This window comes from Podarcis vaucheri (assembly GCF_965113315.1).
Source record: "Podarcis vaucheri genome assembly, chromosome: 7".
Taxonomy (NCBI): Eukaryota; Metazoa; Chordata; class Lepidosauria; order Squamata; family Lacertidae; genus Podarcis; species Podarcis vaucheri.
In genome coordinates, this window is record NC_138765.1 from 97,582,307 (window position 1) to 97,601,335 (window position 19,029).

Sequence of the window (19,029 nt, forward strand, 5' to 3'; positions counted from 1 at the left end):
GGGCTGAAGGGACCCCCTGGGTGTGGGGGGCGGACTGAGAAGGGGGAGCGGAGGGAGACCCCCCAGAAGGAGGGCTGAGGGGACCCCCTGGGTGTGGGGGGGGAGCGGAGGGAGACCCCCAAGAAGGATGGCTGAGGGGACCCCCTGGGTGTGGGGGGCGGACTGAGAGGGGGGAGCGGAGGGAGACCCCCAAGAAGGAGGGCTGAGGGGACCCCCTGGGTGTGGGGGGCGGACTGAGAGGGGGGTGAAGGGAGACCCCCAAGAAGGAGGGCTGAAGGGACCCTCTGGGTGTGGTGGGCGGACTGAGGGGGGGTGAAGGGAGACCCCCAGGAAGGAGGGCTGAGGGGACCCCCTGGGTGTGGGGGGCGGAGGGAGACCCCCAAGAAGGAGGGCTGAGGGGACCCCCTGGGTGTGGGGGTTGGACTAAGGGGGGCGAAGGGAGACCCCCAGGAAGGAGGGCTGAGGGGACCCCCTGGGTGTGGGGGGCGGACTGACGGGGGGGCGGAGGGAGACCCCCAAGAAGGAGGGCTGAAGGGACCCCCTGGGTGTGGGGGGCGGACTGAGAAGGGGGAGCGGAGGGAGACCCCCCAGAAGGAGGGCTGAGGGGACCCCCTGGGTATGGGGGGCGGACTGAGAGGGGGGAGCGGAGGGAGACCCCCAAGAAGGAGGGCTGAGGGGACCCCCTGGGTGTGGGGGGCGGACTGAGAGGGGGGAGCGGAGGGAGACCCCCAAGAAGGAGGGCTGAGGGGACCCCCTGGGTGTGGGGGGCGGACTGAGAGGGGGGTGAAGGGAGACCCCCAAGAAGGAGGGCTGAAGGGACCCTCTGGGTGTGGTGGGCGGACTGAGGGGGGGTGAAGGGAGACCCCCAGGAAGGAGGGCTGAGGGGACCCCCTGGGTGTGGGGGGTGGACTAAGGGGGGCGAAGGGAGACCCCCAGGAAGGAGGGCTGAGGGGACCCCCTGGGTGTGGGGGGCGGAGGGAGACCCCCAAGAAGGAGGGCTGAGGGGACCCCCTGGGTGTGGGGGGTGGACTAAGGGGGGCGAAGGGAGACCCCCAGGAAGGAGGGCTGAGGGGACCCCCTGGGTGTGGGGGGCGGAGGGAGACTCCCAAGAAGGAGGGCTGAGGGGACCCCCTGGGTGTGGGGGGCGGACTGACAGGGGGGCGGAGGGAGACCCCCAAGAAGGAGGGCTGAAGGGACCCCCTGGGTGTGGTGGGCGGACTGAGGGGGGGGTGAAGGGAGACCCCCAGGAAGGAGGGCTGAGGGGACCCCCTGGGTGTGGGGGGCGGAGGGAGACCCCCAAGAAGGAGGGCTGAGGGGACCCCCTGGGTGTGGGGGGTGGACTAAGGGGGGCGAAGGGAGACCCCCAGGAAGGAGGGCTGAGGGGACCCCCTGGGTGTGGGGGGCGGACTGACGGGGGGGCGGAGGGAGACCCCCAAGAAGGAGGGCTGAAGGGACCCCCTGGGTGTGGGGGGCGGACTGAGAAGGGGGAGCGGAGGGAGACCCCCCAGAAGGAGGGCTGAGGGGACCCCCTGGGTGTGGGGGGGGAGCGGAGGGAGACCCCCAAGAAGGATGGCTGAGGGGACCCCCTGGGTGTGGGGGGCGGACTGAGAGGGGGGAGCGGAGGGAGACCCCCAAGAAGGAGGGCTGAGGGGACCCCCTGGGTGTGGGGGGCGGACTGAGAGGGGGGTGAAGGGAGACCCCCAAGAAGGAGGGCTGAAGGGACCCTCTGGGTGTGGTGGGCGGACTGAGGGGGGGGGTGAAGGGAGACCCCCAGGAAGGAGGGCTGAGGGGACCCCCTGGGTGTGGGGGGCGGAGGGAGACCCCCAAGAAGGAGGGCTGAGGGGACCCCCTGGGTGTGGGGGGTGGACTAAGGGGGGCGAAGGGAGACCCCCAGGAAGGAGGGCTGAGGGGACTCCCTGGGTGTGGGGGGCGGACTGACGGGGGGGCGGAGGGAGACCCCCAAGAAGGAGGGCTCAAGGGACCCCCTGGGTGTGGGGGGCGGACTGAGAAGGGGGAGCGGAGGGAGACCCCCCAGAAGGAGGGCTGAGGGGACCCCCTGGGTATGGGGGGCGGACTGAGAGGGGGGAGCGGAGGGAGACCCCCAAGAAGGAGGGCTGAGGGGACCCCCTGGGTGTGGGGGGCGGACTGAGAGGGGGGTAAAGGGAGACCCCCAAGAAGGAGGGCTGAAGGGACCCTCTGGGTGTGGTGGGCGGACTGAGGGGGGGTGAAGGGAGACCCCCAGGAAGGAGGGCTGAGGGGACCCCCTGGGTGTGGGGGGCGGAGGGAGACCCCCAAGAAGGAGGGCTGAGGGGACCCCCTGGGTGTGGGGGGTGGACTAAGGGGGGCGAAGGGAGACCCCCAGGAAGGAGGGCTGAGGGGACCCCCTGGGTGTGGGGGGCGGAGGGAGACTCCCAAGAAGGAGGGCTGAGGGGACCCCCTGGGTGTGGGGGGCGGACTGACAGGGGGGCGGAGGGAGACCCCCAAGAAGGAGGGCTAAAGGGACCCTCTGGGTGTGGTGGGCGGATTGAGGGGGGGTGAAGGGAGACCCCCCAGGAAGGAGGGCTGAGGGGACGCCCTGGGTGTGGGGGGCGGAGGGAGACCCCCAAGAAGGAGGGCTGAGGGGACCCCCTGGGTGTGGGGGGTGGACTAAGGGGGGCAAAGGGAGACCCCCAGGAAGGAGGGCTGAGGGGACCCCCTGGGTGTGGGGGGCGGAGGGAGACCCCCAAGAAGGAGGGCTGAGGGGACCCCCTGGGTGTGGTGGGCGGACTGAGAGAGGGGAGGGAAGGGAGACCCCCAAGAAGGAGGGCTGAGGGGACCCCCTGGGTGTGGGGGGCGGAGGGAGACCCCCAAGAAGGAGGGCTGAGGGGACCCCTGGGTGTGGGGGGCGGACTGAGAAGGGGGAGCGGAGGGAGACCCCCAAGAAGGAGGGCTGAGGGGACCCCCTGGGTGTGGGGGGCGGAGGGAGACCCCCAAGAAGGAGGGCTGAGGAGACCTCCTGGGTGTGGGGGGCGGAGGGAGACCCCCAAGAAGGAGGGCTGAGGGGACCCCCTGGGTGTGGTGGGCGGACTGAGAGAGGGGAGGGAAGGGAGACCCCCAAGAAGGAGGGCTGAGGGGACCCCTGGGTGTGGGGGCGGACTGAGAAGGGGGAGCGGAGGGAGACCCCCAAGAAGGAGGGCTGAGGGGACCCCCTGGGTGTGGGGGGCGGAGGGAGACCCCCAAGAAGGAGGGCTGAGGAGACCTCCTGGGTGTGGGGGGCGGAGGGAGACCCCCAAGAAGGAGGGCTGAGGGGACCCCCTGGGTGTGGTGGGCGGACTGAGAGAGGGGAGGGAAGGGAGACCCCCAAGAAGGAGGGCTGAGGGGACCCCCTGGGTGTGGGGGGCGGAGGGAGACCCCCAAGAAGGAGGGCTGAGGGGACCCCTGGGTGTGGGGGGCGGACTGAGAAGGGGGAGCGGAGGGAGACCCCCAAGAAGGAGGGCTGAGGGGACCCCCTGGGTGTGGGGGGCGGAGGGAGACCCCCAAGAAGGAGGGCTGAGGAGACCTCCTGGGTGTGGGGGGCGGAGGGAGACCCCCAAGAAGGAGGGCTGAGGGGACCCCCTGGGTGTGGTGGGCGGACTGAGAGAGGGGAGGGAAGGGAGACCCCCAAGAAGGAGGGCTGAGGGGACCCCTGGGTGTGGGGGCGGACTGAGAAGGGGGAGCGGAGTGAGACCCCCAAGAAGGAGGGCTGAGGGGACCCCCTGGGTGTGGGGGGCGGAGGGAGACCCCCAAGAAGGAGGGCTGAGGGGACCCCCTGGGTGTGGGGGGCGGAGGGAGACCCCCAAGAAGGAGGGCTGAGGGGACCCCCTGGGTGTGGTGGGCGGACTGAGAGAGGGGAGGGAAGGGAGACCCCCAAGAAGGAGGGCTGAGGGGACCCCCTGGGTGTGGGGGGCGGAGGGAGACCCCCAAGAAGGAGGGCTGAGGGGACCCCTGGGTGTGGGGGGCGGACTGAGAAGGGGGAGCGGAGGGAGACCCCCAAGAAGGAGGGCTGAGGGGACCCCCTGGGTGTGGGGGGCGGAGGGAGACCCCCAAGAAGGAGGGCTGAGGGGACCTCCTGGGTGTGGGGGGCGGAGGGAGACCCCCAAGAAGGAGGGCTGAGGGGACCCCCTGGGTGTGGGGGGCGGAGGGAGACCCCCAAGAAGGAGGGGTGAGGGGACCCCCTGGGTGTGGGGGGCGGAGGGAGACCCCCAAGAAGGAGGGCTGAGGGGACCCCCTGGGTGTGGGGGGCGGAGGGAGACCCCCAAGAAGGAGGGGTGAGGGGACCCCCTGGGTGTGGGGGGCGGAGGGAGACCCCCAAGAAGGAGGGCTGAGGGGACCCCCTGGGTGTGGGGGGCGGAGGGAGACCTCCAAGAAGGAGGGCTGAGGGGACCCCCTGGGTGTGGGGGGCGGAGGGAGACCCCCAAGAAGGAGGGCTGAGGGGACCCCCTGGGTGTGGGGGGCGGAGGGAGACCCCCAAGAAGGAGGGCTGAGGGGACCCCCTGGGTGTGGGGGGCGGAGGGAAAGGGGGGAGGGAAGGGAGACCCCCAAGAAGGAGGGCTGAGGGGACCCCCTGGGTGTGGGGGGGGCGGATTGAGAGGAGGGAGCGGAGGGGGACCCCCAAGAAGGAGGGCTGAGGGGACCCCCTGGGTGTGGGGGGGCGGATTGAGAGGAGGGAGCGGAGGGGGACCCCCAAGAAGGAGGGCTGAGGGGACCCCCTGGGTGTGGGGGGCGGAGGGAGACCCCCAAGAAGGAGGGCTGAGGGGACCCCCTGGGTGTGGGGGGGCGGACTGAGAGAGGGGAGGGAAGGGAGACCCCCAAGAAGGAGGGCTGAGGGGACCCCTGGGTATGGGGGGCGGACTGAGAAGGGGGAGCAGAGAGAGACCCCCAAAAAAGAGGGCTGAGGAGACCTCCTGGGTGTGGGGGGCGGACTGAGAGGGGGCAGCGGAGGGAGACCCCCAAGAAGGAGGGCTGAAGGGACCCCCTGGGTGTGGGGGGCGGAGGGAGACCTCCAAGAAGGAGGGCTGAAGGGACCCTCTGGGTGTGGGGGGCGGAGGGAGAGGGGGGAGGGAAGGGAGACCCCCAAGAAGGAGGGCTGAGGGGACCCCCTGGGTGTGGGGGGCGGAGGGAGACCTCCAAGAAGGAGGGCTGAGGGGACCCCCTGGGTGTGGGGGGCGGAGGGAGACCCCCAAGAAGGAGGGCTGAGGGGACCCTCTGGGTGTGGGGGGCGGAGGGAGACCCCCAAGAAGGAGGGCTGAGGGGACCCCTGGGTATGGGGGGCGGACTGAGAAGGGGGAGCAGAGAGAGACCCCCAAAAAAGAGGGCTGAGGAGACCTCCTGGGTGTGGGGGGCGGACTGAGAGGGGGCAGCGGAGGGAGACCCCCAAGAAGGAGGGCTGAAGGGACCCTCTGGGTGTGGGGGGCGGAGGGAGACCTCCAAGAAGGAGGGCTGAAGGGACCCTCTGGGTGTGGGGGGCGGAGGGAGAGGGGGGAGGGAAGGGAGACCCCCAAGAAGGAGGGCTGAGGGGACCCCCTGGGTGTGGGGGGCGGAGGGAGACCTCCAAGAAGGAGGGCTGAGGGGACCCCCTGGGTGTGGGGGGCGGAGGGAGACCCCCAAGAAGGAGGGCTGAGGGGACCCCTGGGTGTGGGGGGCGGACTGAGAAGGGGGAGCGGAGGGAGACCCCCAAGAAGGAGGGCTGAGGAGACCTCCTGGGTGTGGGGGGCGGAGGGAGACCCCCAAGAAGGAGGGCTGAGGGGACCCCCTGGGTGTGGGGGGCGGAGGGAGAGAGGGGAGGGAAGGAAGACCCCCAAGAAGGAGGGCTGAGGGGACCCCCTGGGTGTGGGGGGCGGAGGGAGACCCCCAAGAAGGAGGGCTGAGGGGACCCCCTGGGTGTGGGGGGGCGGACTGAGAGAGGGGAGGGAAGGGAGACCCCCAAGAAGGAGGGCTGAGGGGACCCCCTGGGTGTGGGGGGCGGAGGGAGACCCCCAAGAAGGAGGGCTGAGGGGACCCCTTGGGTGTGGGGGGCGGAGGAAGACCCCCAAGAAGGAGGACTGAGGGGACCCCCTGGGTGTGGGGGGCGGAGGAGAGAGGGGAGGGAAGGAAGACCCCCAAGAAGGAGGGCTGAGGGGACCCCCTGGGTGTGGGGGGCGGAGGGAGACCCCCAAGAAGGAGGGCTGAGGGGACCCCCTGGGTGTGGGGGGCGGAGGGAGACCCCCAAGAAGGAGGGCTGAGGGGACCCCCTGGGTGTGGGGGGCGGAGGGAGACCCCCAAGAAGGAGGGCTGAGGGGACCCCCTGGGTGTGGGGGGCGGAGGGAGACCCCCAAGAAGGAGGGCTGAGGGGACCCCCTGGGTGTGGGGGGGGCGGAGGGAAAGGGGGGAGGGAAGGGAGACCCCCAAGAAGGAGGGCTGAGGGGACCCCCTGGGTGTGGGGGGGGCGGAGGGAAAGGGGGGAGGGAAGGGAGACCCCCAAGAAGGAGGGCTGAGGGGACCCCCTGGGTGTGGGGGGGGGCGGATTGAGAGGAGGGAGCGGAGGGGGACCCCCAAGAAGGAGGGCTGAGGGGACCCCCTGGGTGTGGGGGGCGGAGGGAGACCCCCAAGAAGGAGGGCTGAGGGGACCCCCTGGGTGTGGGGGGCGGATTGAGAGGAGGGAGCGGAGGGGAGACCCCCAAGAAGGAGGGCTGAGGGGGCCCCCTGGGTGTGGGGGGGGCGGAGGGAAAGGGCCCCCCCAAGTCTGACTCCAGAGCCTCCAAGTCCAAGGGAAGGAGGCGCCTGTCTCCGGACCCCAGCTTGGCCCCCCAATTCAGTGGGGCTGCCCCCGGGAAGATGGGGGGGCTGGAGGGAAGACGTGTCTCCCTCGGGGGGGGGGGATCTGGGCTTCCTCTTCCTCTCGAGGAGGCTGCTTGACTCCTGGGGAAGCCCCGTCTCCCTGGCGCGGAGTCGGGCTCCGAGGGGCAGCGGGGAGAGGGAGGGCCGGGCTGGCAAGGGTTAAGAGGAGCAGAGCTGGAGTCCTAGAGAGGACGGGGAGGGGGAGGGGGAGAGGGCAAGGTCCTCCAGAGCAGAAGCCCCTCCCTCCCTCCCTCCCTCCCCCCCTGCTTTCTTCTCCTCTCTCCTTGGCAAAAGCCCCTCCTGGAGTCACCTGAGTCTCCTCTCTCCTCCCCCTGAGGGTGCCATGGGGAGATCATCGCTTCGGACCCTTTGGTGGCAGGCAAAGGGAGAGGGAAGGTACCCCCCCCCCTTTCCTTCCGTATCACTACCATCCATGAACTGGTAGAAGGAGCAAGTGTGATAGAGTCACAAAACAAGCACGAGTTCACAGTGTTACGGCTAAAATCTGGGTGCGGGGTTACTCTGCCACCCAGCTCATCGGACTAAGTCCGTGGGTCCCTGCGGAAGAAAATGAGCTCAGCCGGACACAGGAGCAACTGCAGAAGGTCCAAGTTTATTGCGCAACAGGTTCAAGGCGAGATTGAACAGTGAGAAAGGGGTGGCATGAACTTTTGAGATTTCCCTCCATGTCCCAGAATACAGTGCATGAAACGTCACGAATACATTATGGGAAGGTTGGGTTTCACAAGTTACATCATGAATATACTTTACACGTCATGAATACATTATGAAAAGGTGGGATTACATTAATTTGCATTTTCGGATGAGGGAGGGGGGATATGCGGAGCGGGAAATATACATAGATACACATTTATTGAGTACCGGTGGTGGCAAGACAATGGGCCAGGAATATACATCGTCTGTCACCTAGTATTGCCCGAAGGAAGGATTTGCAAAACTATCTGACAGGATTAAGAAGTTCCTGCGTACGTGACCTGCCGCTTTGGGGATTATGGAAGTAGGGACAGCATCATGGAGTCCAAGGGGAACTGAGTTGAATGGCACCGAGAACGAGCAGATCAGAACCACGGCTGATTTTATATCAATTTTTGAAGATTTCAGTGATTTCTAAGCCACTCTGTACTAGAGAGCAAAAGCAGAAACAGAGTGGATACATTGTAACAGGATTTTGACAGTATTACTTGAGAGATTATGGAGGACAGGGGAGGGGTGATGGAGTCCTAGAGAAATTGAGCAAATATATTGTAGTGAAGAAGACATTGCCCCCCCCCCCGTTCCATATCAACAGCCATTTGCACAGAGCATATATTCCCCTTCCAGTTCCCTCCCCTTTCTCCTCCTCACGAAAAGTTCTGCCCCATGTCTCCTGAGCATGAACAGAAAGTTCCTGTCTTGGGACTCTTTTTGGACTCTTCCCAGGAAAAGGGGGTGAGAAACCAAAGGGGGGTTTCAGAGTCTTCAGATATGTTTCATTCTCCTGTAAGAAAGCTGCCGTCTGGTTTTAACAAGGCCACTGGCCTTAGAAAGAAAAAGGCTGTGAGAAGCAAAGGACTCTGTTCTGCACCTTCGCTTCAGTCTTTTTGTTACAGCAAGAGCAATATGCTTAGCTAATGCTTTTAGCCTTAGAAGGGGAAAAAAGCTTTGAGAGTGTGCAGTTTGAGAGAGCCTGAGGCGAGGCTTGGAGGCCTGGCTGGGGGGGGGGGGAGGATTCACAAAGGGGTTTAGGGTTTTTAGGGTAGCCTGACTGTCTTTCTTCACTCCTGCAAACTGGCCCCTCCCTGGCTTGGCAGAGAGGACAAAGGAGGACCCTCCGCTCCCCGACTTGGGGGTCTCCGCCCCCACCAAATTCTTCCTGAAAGTTAATAGTGGGAGCAGAAGCACCTCACTAGGGAGGGTGTTCCATAAACTTGGGACCATCACTGATGGCAAGGGCGAACAAGTTAAGAGCTGGGAGTCTGTTAGGTATGTTTAGCCAGGAGAAGAGACTATCATATAGGAAAAGGAGCAGATTCTTTTTCTCTTGTTCCAAAGGATTGAAACAACAGGTTCAAATCAAAGATGATTTAGACTTGGAAGAACTAATGATGATGCATGCTTCTTTGACAGTGTAAGAGGTGGTGATCAAGCAGAGGCTCTAGTAGTAAATTTACTGCAGTAGGTGGGACTAGATTTCTTTTTGAGGTCCCTTGCAGTTCCATGAACCCAGCTTACACTCAGTCAGGCCATTGGTCCATCCAGCCCAGTACTGCCTACTCTTAACTGGCAGCAGTTTTCCAAGATGCCAGGCAGAGACCCGACTGCTACTTGCTACCTGATTCTGGACCTAGACCTGTCTTCATCCAAGGCCTGTGCTCTACCAATGAACTATAGCCCTTTCCTAGTAGGAGGGGAAATTGCCTCCCAACTGACTTTTGAGTAGTGCTGTCCATTGTGTCCATGTGAGGGACAGGGTGGGTGGAATAGCAATATATATTGTTTTAGTTCTATTATTGCTTAATTACTTTTAAATGATTGTCTTTTATATGTTTTTAGCTTTTTGTATTTTATCTGAGTCATTTTAATTTGTGCAAGTTTCCTTGAGTCCCCGGTATGATGAGGATGATGATGATAAATATAAATATATGAGCATTGCTAAGCAATCCACATCGCCAGGTGTTTGTGCTGTGTGGACAGTGTGACTTTGGCTCCTGAAATTGTGTGTATGAATATGGCGGCTCTTCAGATTTTGCTCTAAGTCTCTCCCTCCCCTTTCTGTTCTTGTAGGAATAGCCAGCATTGATCAAGTGTTAAATGTTCTTCTCACTACAGCCATGTTCGTTGGGGGTTGTGTAGCATTTATTTTAGACAACACCATTCCAGGTGAGTAGTGCAACAGGCTGCCTTTCCCCACTGTTTCCCTCCCCTGCCTTCCAGTTGAAGACACGGGTGCTGCTTGAGGCTGAAAATAGGCAGCACAGCCACAGGTTGACACAGAACACAATCCAACAGTGCAAATTGTGTGCTCCTGGGGAATCCTCATTCATTTCTGTGTGGCTCGTGGGTTTGTAGGTCCCCTTCTACTGCCCTGAGGCAGCTGGAGCCCCTGTGCACAACTGCACAAGTATCACTTTCCGGGTATCCCACTCAGTGCTCAGGCCGATGGAGTGGGGCCAGCTTTCCTGTGAAAGGGGCTTAGAAGCACATCAGAAGAGCATCTGCTGGATCCGGCCAATGGCCCCTCTAGGCCAGCACCCTGTTCTCACAGGGGCCAACCAGGTGCCCTGATGCAGGCCTGTCCAAAGTCCATTTCGGGGGCCTAATTGGTTTAACCCGGCCCCTGTGGCACTTTATTCCCTGGCATAAAATCCTAAAAAACCCTCAACCACTTCAACCCTAAGAAAAGTTCAACAACTTTGGTCGGCCCTTAGGTCGGCCCTCACGGTCCTTCACTTCATCAAATCTGGCCACCACTGCATGGGGAGCCCACAAGCAGGCTCTGAGCACAAAAGCACCCTTCTCTCCTTTGGTTTCTAGCAACAGGGGAGCATTGGTTCCTCCAACGGGAGAGGAAGAGCACTGCCATCAGGGCTATCAGTCACTGATGACCCTCTCCTCCATCAATTAGTCTACTCTTTTAAAGCCATCTAGGTTGGTGGCCATATCTGTCTCCTGCAGGAGAGACGCAGGCGGCTCTGTGGTCTAAACCCCTGAGCCTCTTGGGCTCGCTGATTGGAAGGTCGGGGGTTCGAATCCACACAACGGTAGTGAGCTCCCGTTGCTCTGTCCCTGCTCCTGCCAACCTAGCAGTTCGAAAGCACACCAGTGCAAGTAGATAAATAGTTACCACTGTGATGGGAAGGTAAACGACATTTCCATGCGCTCTGGCTTTCATCATGGTGTCCCGTTGTGCCAGAAGCGGTTACTCACAGCCCAGACAGCTGTCTGTGGACAAACGCCGGCTCCCTCGGCCTGAAAGCAAGATGAGCGCCGCAACCCCATAGTTGCCTTTGACTGGACTTGACCGTCCAGGGGTCCTTTACCTTTACCTGTGGGAACAAGTTCCATAGTTTAACTCTGCGTTGCATGAAGGAGGACTTTCTTGCAGCATGCAGTTTCATTGGGTGTCCATGAATCCCAGTGTTATTAGAGAGGGGCTTATGTCTCCAATGTTCAGCTCTTGATGCAGCTCTCTCCCTATCCTTTTGATACCCAGGAAGCCCCGAAGAAAGAGGAATCCAGAAATGGAAGAAAGGAGTGTGCAAAGGCAGCAAATCCATCGATGGCATGGAAACTTATGACTTGCCTTTTGGCATGGAATTTGTGAGGAAGTACAAATGCTTCCGCTTTTTACCCATCAGCCCCACCTTCATGGGCTACACATGGAAAGGCTTCAGGCAAAACAGTGGCTGCCAGAGCACAGAGGAGGAGGAGGACTCGGAGGAGGCCACTGTATAGCCCCTGCTGCTGCAGCCCCTGTCCACCAGCTGCAGTGACAGACACCTCTGCAGTTCCTTGCTGACCTTGTTTTGTTCTATGTTTTTTGTATTTCTGCATTTTGAATTCTGGAACCAGAGCCGAAACAGATTAAAAGAAATAGCTTTCCTATTGTGGACAGTGACAGCTATCTATAACGTCTCTCTATAATTACGTTGTGCTTTTTGTTTTGTTTTTAAGAAGTACTGTTAGAATTGCTTTTGCTGATTTTGGCGGGGCAACTACTGTTCAACGTTTAATCCAGATCCAAAATGGGTAAATATTGTAAACACGGCGCTTAAGCAGGCTGTGTCTTTCCCATTTTGTAGCTGATACATTCCATTTTTTTATTTAACTCTCATAAGCCCCCAGTCATTCGTTGGGATTATTCTGGCAAATTATACCAAAGTGTTCCATACTAGACAGTGCTTTCAAAGCTTCCCAGCATTGTGTATTGGATGTACCGACAAGTGGTGCCTTTGCACACGCTTCTGTTCCTAAGAAAGTGACATGGCTCTGGGGTGCTTGACGAGTCCTAGCTGAGCACCTTTTGTGGACAGGGTTGACTGGGGCTTTGCCTCTGGCTGCCGTCAAATTGCACATCCCTGAACCTGACAGATTGCCTAAGCAGCTCACGGTCTTGCATCCCTTCAGGCCAGTCTTTTAAAAGTGATATTTATTAAGCAGCCAAATTCACGACTTCTCAATGGAGAACGGAACTATCTAGTTGTCTCTGGATTTGTACTGACCTGCTTCATGCAGTTCTGCCTCTCCCAGAAACAGCCTTCAGTTAATGTTGCCTTTGTGTTTTCCTCCCTTTCTGAGCTTAACATGGGACCTGCTTTTAAAAGAAGAGAGACCGTGTGTGCATCACTGTCCACTGGGTGGTTTAACGGGTATCGGGGGCCCACGGTGGGTGCCATTCAGTCTCTTGATTTTTTTCTTCTACTAATATAGTAATAATAATTTATTATTTATACCCCGCCCATCTGGCTGGGCCTCCCCAGCCACTCTGGGCGGCTTCCATAAAAACCAAAAATACAATAAAATATCACACGTTAAAAACTTCCCTGAACAGGGCTGCCTTAAGATGTCTCCTGAATGTCAGGTAGTTGTTTATCACTTTGACATCTGGTGGGAGGGCGTTCCACAGGGCGGGCGCCACTACCGAGAAGGCCCTCTGCCTGGTTCCCTGTAGCTTCGCTTCTCACAATGAGGGAACCGCCAGAAGGCCCTCGGCGCTGGACCTCAGTGTCTGGGCAGAATGATGGGGGTGGAGACGCTCCTTCAGGTATACTGGACCGAGGCCGTTTAGGGCTTTAAAGGTCAGCACCAACACTTTGAATTGTGCTCGGAAACGTACTGGGAGCCAATGCAGGTCTTTCAAGACCGGTGTTATATGGTCTCGGCGGCCGCTCCCAGTCACCAGTCTAGCTGCCGCATTCTGGATTAGTTGTAGTTTCCGAGTCACCTTCAAAGGTAGCCCCACGTAGAGCGCATTGCAGTAGTCATAGAATCATAGAATCATAGAGTTGGAAGAGACCACAAGGGCCATCGAGTCCAACCCCCTGCCAAGCAGGAAACACCATCAGAGCACTCCTGACATATGGTTGTCAAGCCTCTGCTTAAAGACCTCCAAAGTAGGAGACTCCACCACACTCCTTGGCAGCAAATTCCACTGTCGAACAGCTCTTACTGTCAGGAAGTTCTTCCTAATCTTTAGGTGGAATCTTCTTTCTTGTAGTTTGGATCCATTGCTCCGTGTCCGCTTCTCCGGAGCAGCAGAAAACAACCTTTCTCCCTCCTCTATGTGACATCCTTTTATATATTTGAACATGGCTATCATATCACCCCTTAACCTCCTCTTCTCCAGGCTAAACATGCCCAGCTCCCTTAGCCGTTCCTCATAAGGCATCGTTTCCAGGCCTTTGACCATTTTGGTTGCCCTCCTGTGGACACGTTCCAGTTTGTCAGTGTCCTTCTTGAACTGTGGTGCCCAGAACTGGACACAGTACTCCAGGTGTGGTCTGACCAGAGCAGAATACAGTGGCACTATTACTTCCCTTGATCTAGATGCTATACTCCTATTGATGCAGCCCAGAATTGCATTGGCTTTTTTAGCTGCCGCGTCACACTGTTGGCTCATGTCAAGTTTGTGGTCAACCAAGACTCCTAGATCCTTTTCACATGTACTGCTCTCAAGCCAGGTGTCACCCATCTTGTATTTGTGCCTCTCATTTTTTTTTTGCCCAAGTGCAATACTTTACATTTCTCCCTGTTAAAATTCATCTTGTTTGTTTCTGCCCAGTTCTCTAATCTGTCAAGGTCGTTTTGAAGTGTGATCCTGTCCTCTGGGGTGTTAGCCACCCCTCCCAGTTTGGTGTCATCTGCAAATTTGATCAGGATGCCCTTGAGTCCATCATCCAAGTCGTTGATAAAGATGTTGAATAAGACCGGGCCCAAGACAGAACCCTGTGGCACCCCACTAGTCCAAGCGGGAGATAACCAGAGCATGCACCACTCTGGCGAGACAGTCCGCAGGCAGATAGGGTCTTAGCCTGCGTACCCGGTGGAGCTGGTAGACAGCTGCCCTGGACACAGAGTTAACCTGTGCCTCCATGGACAGCTGTGAGTCCAAAATGACTCCCAGGCTGCGCACCTGGTCCTTCAGGGGCACAGTTACCCCATTCAGGACCAGGGAATCCTCCACACCTGCCCGCCTCCTGTCCCCCAAAAACAGTACTTCTGTCTTGTCAGGATTCAACCTCAATCTGTTAGCCGCCATCCATCCTCCAACCGCCTCCAGACACTCACACAGGACCTTCACCGCCTTCACTGGTTCTGATTTAAAAGAGAGGTAGAGCTGGGTATCATCGGCATACTGATGAACACCCAGCCCAAACCTCCTGATGATCTCTCCCAGCGGCCGCATGTAGATGTTGAAAAGCATGGGGGGAGAGGACAGAACCCTGAGGCACCCCACAAGTGAGAGCCCAGGGGTCTGAACACTCATCCCCCACCACCACTTTCTGAGCACGGCACAGGAGGAAGGAGCGGAAGCACTGTATGACAGTACCCCCAGCTCCCAGCCCCTCAAGACGGTCCAGAAGGATGCTATGGTCGATGGTATCGAACGCCGCTGAGAGATCCAGCAGAACTAGGAAACAGCTCTCACCTTTGTCCCTAGCCCGCCGGAGATCATCAACCAGTGCGACCAAGGCAGTTTCAGTCCCATGATGAGGCCTGAATCCCGACTGGAAGGGATCAAAATGGTCCGCTTCTTCCAGGCGTGCCTGGAGTTGTTCGGCAACCGCTCGCTCAATCACCTTGCCCAGGAATGGAAGATTTGAGACTGGGCAATAGTTGGCCATCGTGGCCGCATCTAAAGATGGTTTTTTAAGAAGCGGTTTAATAACCGCCTCTTTTAGCGGGTCTGGGAAGGCTCCCTCACGGAGGGAAGCATTCACCACCCCACGAAGCCCATCGCCCAGTCCTTCCCGGCTAGCTTTTATAAGCCAGGATGGGCAAGGATCCAGGAGACAGGTGGTTGGTTTCACTCGTCCAAGCAGCCTGTCCACATCCTCAGAGGTAACAGATTGGAATTGATCCCACTCAACTTGACTAGACAGGACTCTTGCACTCTCCCGCCCCGGTCCTGCTCCCACGGTGGAGTCTACTTCTTCCCGAATCTGAGCGATTTTATCTGCAAAAAACTTTGCAAAATCATTGCAGGAGAACATGTGGCCCGTACTGGGCCCCGATGTTGCAGGTGGTTCCGCTAAATTGCGGACCACCTGAAAAAGTCTTCTGCTGCTGTTTTCTGCAGATGCAATAGAGGCGGTGAAGAAATTCTTCTTCGCCGTCACTATCGCCACTTGGTAGGCTCGACGTTGAGCTCTAACCTGTGTCCGGTCAGATTCGGAATGAGTTATCCGCCACCGGCGCTCTAGCCGTCTCAACGATTGTTTCATTGCCCTCAGATCCGTGGAAAACCACGGGGCTGTCCGGGCTCCATGCAATCGGAGAGGGCGCTTCGGAGCCAGACAGTCAATAGCCCTGGTTAACTCCACATTCCAGCGGGCCACCAGGGAATCAGCTGAAAGGCCATCAACATGGGATAGAGCATCCCCTACCACTCTCTGGAAACCATTTGGATCCATTAAGTGGCGGGGGCGGACCATCCGAATTGGTCCCACCTCCCTGCAGAGGGGATGGGTCGCAGAGAAGTCCAGTTGCACCAGGAAGTGATCTGACCATGGCACTTCTTTCGTTTCGCTTTTACTTAGTGTCAGATCACCAACATCCATAGAGGTAAACACCAGGTCCAAGGCATGTCCGTGGCTGTGGGTTGGGCCAGACTTATTCAGGGACAGCCCCATGGAGGCCATGCTTTCCACGAAGTCCCGAGCGGCCCCTTGTAAGGTCGTGTCAGCATGGATGTTAAAATCCCCTAGGACGACCAAGCTAGGTGTCTCCAGGAGAACATCTGCCACGACCTGAAGCAGCTCGGGCAGGGAATCCTTGGTGCAGCGGGGAGGTCAGTACACCAAAAGGAATCCTGTACTGCCCCTATTGCCCAACTTCCAGAACATGCACTCAGAAAACTGGGTCTTCCCAATAGGACGCCTGGTGCAAACTAATGACTTCCTAAAAATCACTGCAACCCCCCCTCCCCGCCCACATGACCTGGGTTGCTGTGCGTAAGAGAAACCTGGTGGACAAGCAGCGGCAAGGACAGGCCCATCTGCTTCATCCAACCAAGTCTCTGTTACACATGCCAGGTCATGTCCTCCATCCATCTTGGCTCTGACATTACATAGCTGTTAATGCTCATCATGCATTTATAATTGTAAAAAAAAAATTCCTGTGTAATGTTCTTACTGTTGCAGATTAGTTTTTAGACATCAGCATTTTGTTCCTTTCTTATTGTCGCCCCCTTACCCCCCCACCCCCCCGATATGGCCCAAAAGGCATTTTTGAAGCTGTGGAAAGATTTGTTAGAGAGGCATTAGGGTAAGTCTTCTCTCAAAGCCTGTACTCTCAAAGTCGGTGTGATCTAAAGTGCTCCTGTTTTGTATCTCTATTTCTTTTTTGGTTCCCAAAGCAGGTACTGTACATTGGTTGCCGGTTTCTTGAGCATGAGAGGCATAAAGCCACTCTTGTTGATTACTGAGGCTATTAGGGTTTGAGAAAGGTGTAAGGAGCGTTGATGTATCAGTACTGAATGGTTGGGAAGGGAAGGCAATTAGCAGATGGTGGGTGTTTCCCACCATTTCAGTGACATTTTCATTGTATAGCTTTTCACATCAGGGTTATATCCCCTCTCTCATCTTTCCTCAGAGACCTTGCAGCAGTTTGCTGTCTTGGATTCAAACCAGGTATCACGAAAACCAGCCCAAAAAGTAGCTGCTTTTAAATTTTTTAAAGAGGTTAAATCGGGGCTGTTGCATGAGCTTCAGAAACTAAGGCCACAACCCTGTGCATACTCACCTAGGATTAAGCTCCACTGGGCGCAGTGGACTTACTTCTGAGTAAAAGCACAGGGGCAGCATGTTTGCTTTCCACCTTTATTTTATGAGCAACCAAAGAAAAGGTGGGTGGAAAGGAACCGCCCCCCCTATAGGTGGCTTATAATAATGCAAAATGCCAAAGCCAAGATTTTCCGCACACATTAGAGCAGCCTTCGCCAACGTGGCCATATGGGAATTGCAGTCCAAAATCTAGAGGACACCAGGTTGTCGAAGGCTGCATTAGAGAAGCAAATGTTGTGTATTCATAACATTGTCAGAATTTAGTATATCCTTGTTTGGGTCATTTTTGTTTTCTAAGGTGCCGGTTGTTTGTTTATAGCAGAACTGAAGATGTCACTGAATGTGATGCACTCCTGTAATCACACTCTTCCACAGCTTCCCCTTTTGCTTCAGTAAAGGAGTAGATCTCCAATAGATTGGGCCCAGCGCAGTAAATAAGAAAGATGGGCTGTTACATCTGCCCTGCTACCAGCTGTGTGGCTACAGCTGTCTTGAGTAGCTTTCATCTTCTGCTAACAACTGCGGCAAGGTAAGCACCCAACTTCTTCAGTAGCCGCTTGACACATGCAGCTAAGAGCTAGTCCATATATCACACAGAAGGAAAAGAGGTGTTAAAGTGATCCATCCTTCTTGTCTCACTTCTGAGGTGCAAATGACGTGAGTTTTTAAAATGCCCTCCTGCCCTCCTGGGATATAGATCTATGGGATGAAATGTTTCCAGAGTCTTGCAGTGTTTACAGGTGCAGTCCGCTTTACTCTGCGCCCCCATATATATATATATATATATATATATATATATATATATATATATATATATATTCAGAGAGAGACGAGGCAGGTTCACTTTGAAAGGCAAAGTGGTTAAAGCGAAGGCCGTGGCGGGTTTTCTCTTGCAGAAGCAACCACAAGAGGGCATTGCAATTGCTGCTGCTTTTAGAAAAGATTTTTGACAGCCTGGATGCAGAGCATCCAGAAGGTCAGGTGCTTTTGCAGCTGTGGCAAGAATACTTTGCTGTCCTGAGAAGAAAGCATGCTTTTAACTTTGGAGAGAATTTTGAGAGTCCAAGATAGGAAAGTGTAGTGAGATAGCAGGTCTTGGGTATCATTAAGAGCAGGAGATGGGAGTCAAGCACCACTAAAGCCAAAGAGCACAGCAGTGTTCTTTCACATTAATTTCAGTGATGTTGGACACATGAATGGCAGGTGGCACCCTGTGTTAATTAGTGAGAAGAACCATAATCTGCGCCTTGTCCAACTCGGGGATCAAAATGGCTTAGGGCTGTATTCCTGAGAGAGAATTCAGAAAACTCATTTTTCTGGATAACCTCCAAGGCCTGTGAATTTCAATCAAGGGGAGGTATCTCATGTACCTCTTGTTAACTTTTCAAAGTGGTGTATGAACTTCAGCCAGCAGACATTGGGCTCCCACCGTATATATGCTGTGTTTGGAGTAGATCCCAGTATTGTGTGAGAGCAGAGAACGGTTAGCTCCTTACATGTATCCTAGCTGGAAGGAAGTCAGAACAAGGTAGCGATGCTTTGAATTGTGTGCTTATTGTAGCCTCCTGTCTTTCTGCTATTAAACAATGCTGCCCAGACAGATCACCTTATGAGAGAGGTTGGGGGAAATCACTGACAAATTTCGGTTAAAAGAAATAAATATTCATGACTAAACCATCACTGTCATGTCAAAGATCTAGAAACGTATATTGAAAGCAAAACAATTTCTGAGCTTTTGTATTTAAAATAAAAACCTATGTTAATTTTTTTTAATTAAGTACTCTGGCTACGATTTCTGAATGTGTCTTATAAAATTATGCCTCTTGAATTTATATTTAATGGTTAATTTTATCTGTGATTGAAAAAAAAGTATTAATCAGAATAAGATGCATCAGGGAAGGAGTTTTTAAATTTACACAGTCGATTTGTCTTAACATCCTTTAATACTAACTTTCAATATGGCAACTTTGTACATGAATATTGCAGTATTCTATTTCCATAGACTTAAAAAAACCACACCCAACGAGTAACATTTCCACCCAGGATAATAATTGTCACAGGTTTCCTGGTGATATGATTGTCATGACAATGTCATGTGATAGAATTTCTTCATTGACGAATTGCTAGCGATTGTTTATACTTTATTTACCCATGCTTATGTCCTTTAAGTAAAAACAGAGAGGAGTTGTTG

At 56.5% G+C, this 19,029-nt stretch overlaps 2 protein-coding genes and 1 long non-coding RNA gene across 3 annotated transcripts in view; 2 read left to right on the top strand and 1 right to left on the bottom strand.

Moving 5' to 3' along the window:
- Nucleotides 1–19,029, top strand: part of LOC309538104 — a 249,702-nt gene that overhangs the window by 80,744 nt on the left and 149,929 nt on the right. The window lies entirely within an intron of this gene.
- Nucleotides 1–19,029, bottom strand: part of LOC309537609 (uncharacterized protein) — a gene marked incomplete at its 3' end in the record, with an annotated part of 164,087 nt that overhangs the window by 67,363 nt on the left and 77,695 nt on the right. The window lies entirely within an intron of this gene.
- LOC309538264 (solute carrier family 23 member 2-like) lies at nucleotides 9,254–12,252 on the top strand. The gene is made up of 2 exons (XM_082233610.1): nucleotides 9,254–9,714; nucleotides 11,048–12,252. The coding sequence occupies exons 1-2, from the start codon at nucleotides 9,666–9,668 to the stop codon at nucleotides 11,287–11,289; spliced, it is 291 nt and encodes a 96-aa protein (XP_082089736.1). The 5' UTR covers nucleotides 9,254–9,665; the 3' UTR covers nucleotides 11,290–12,252.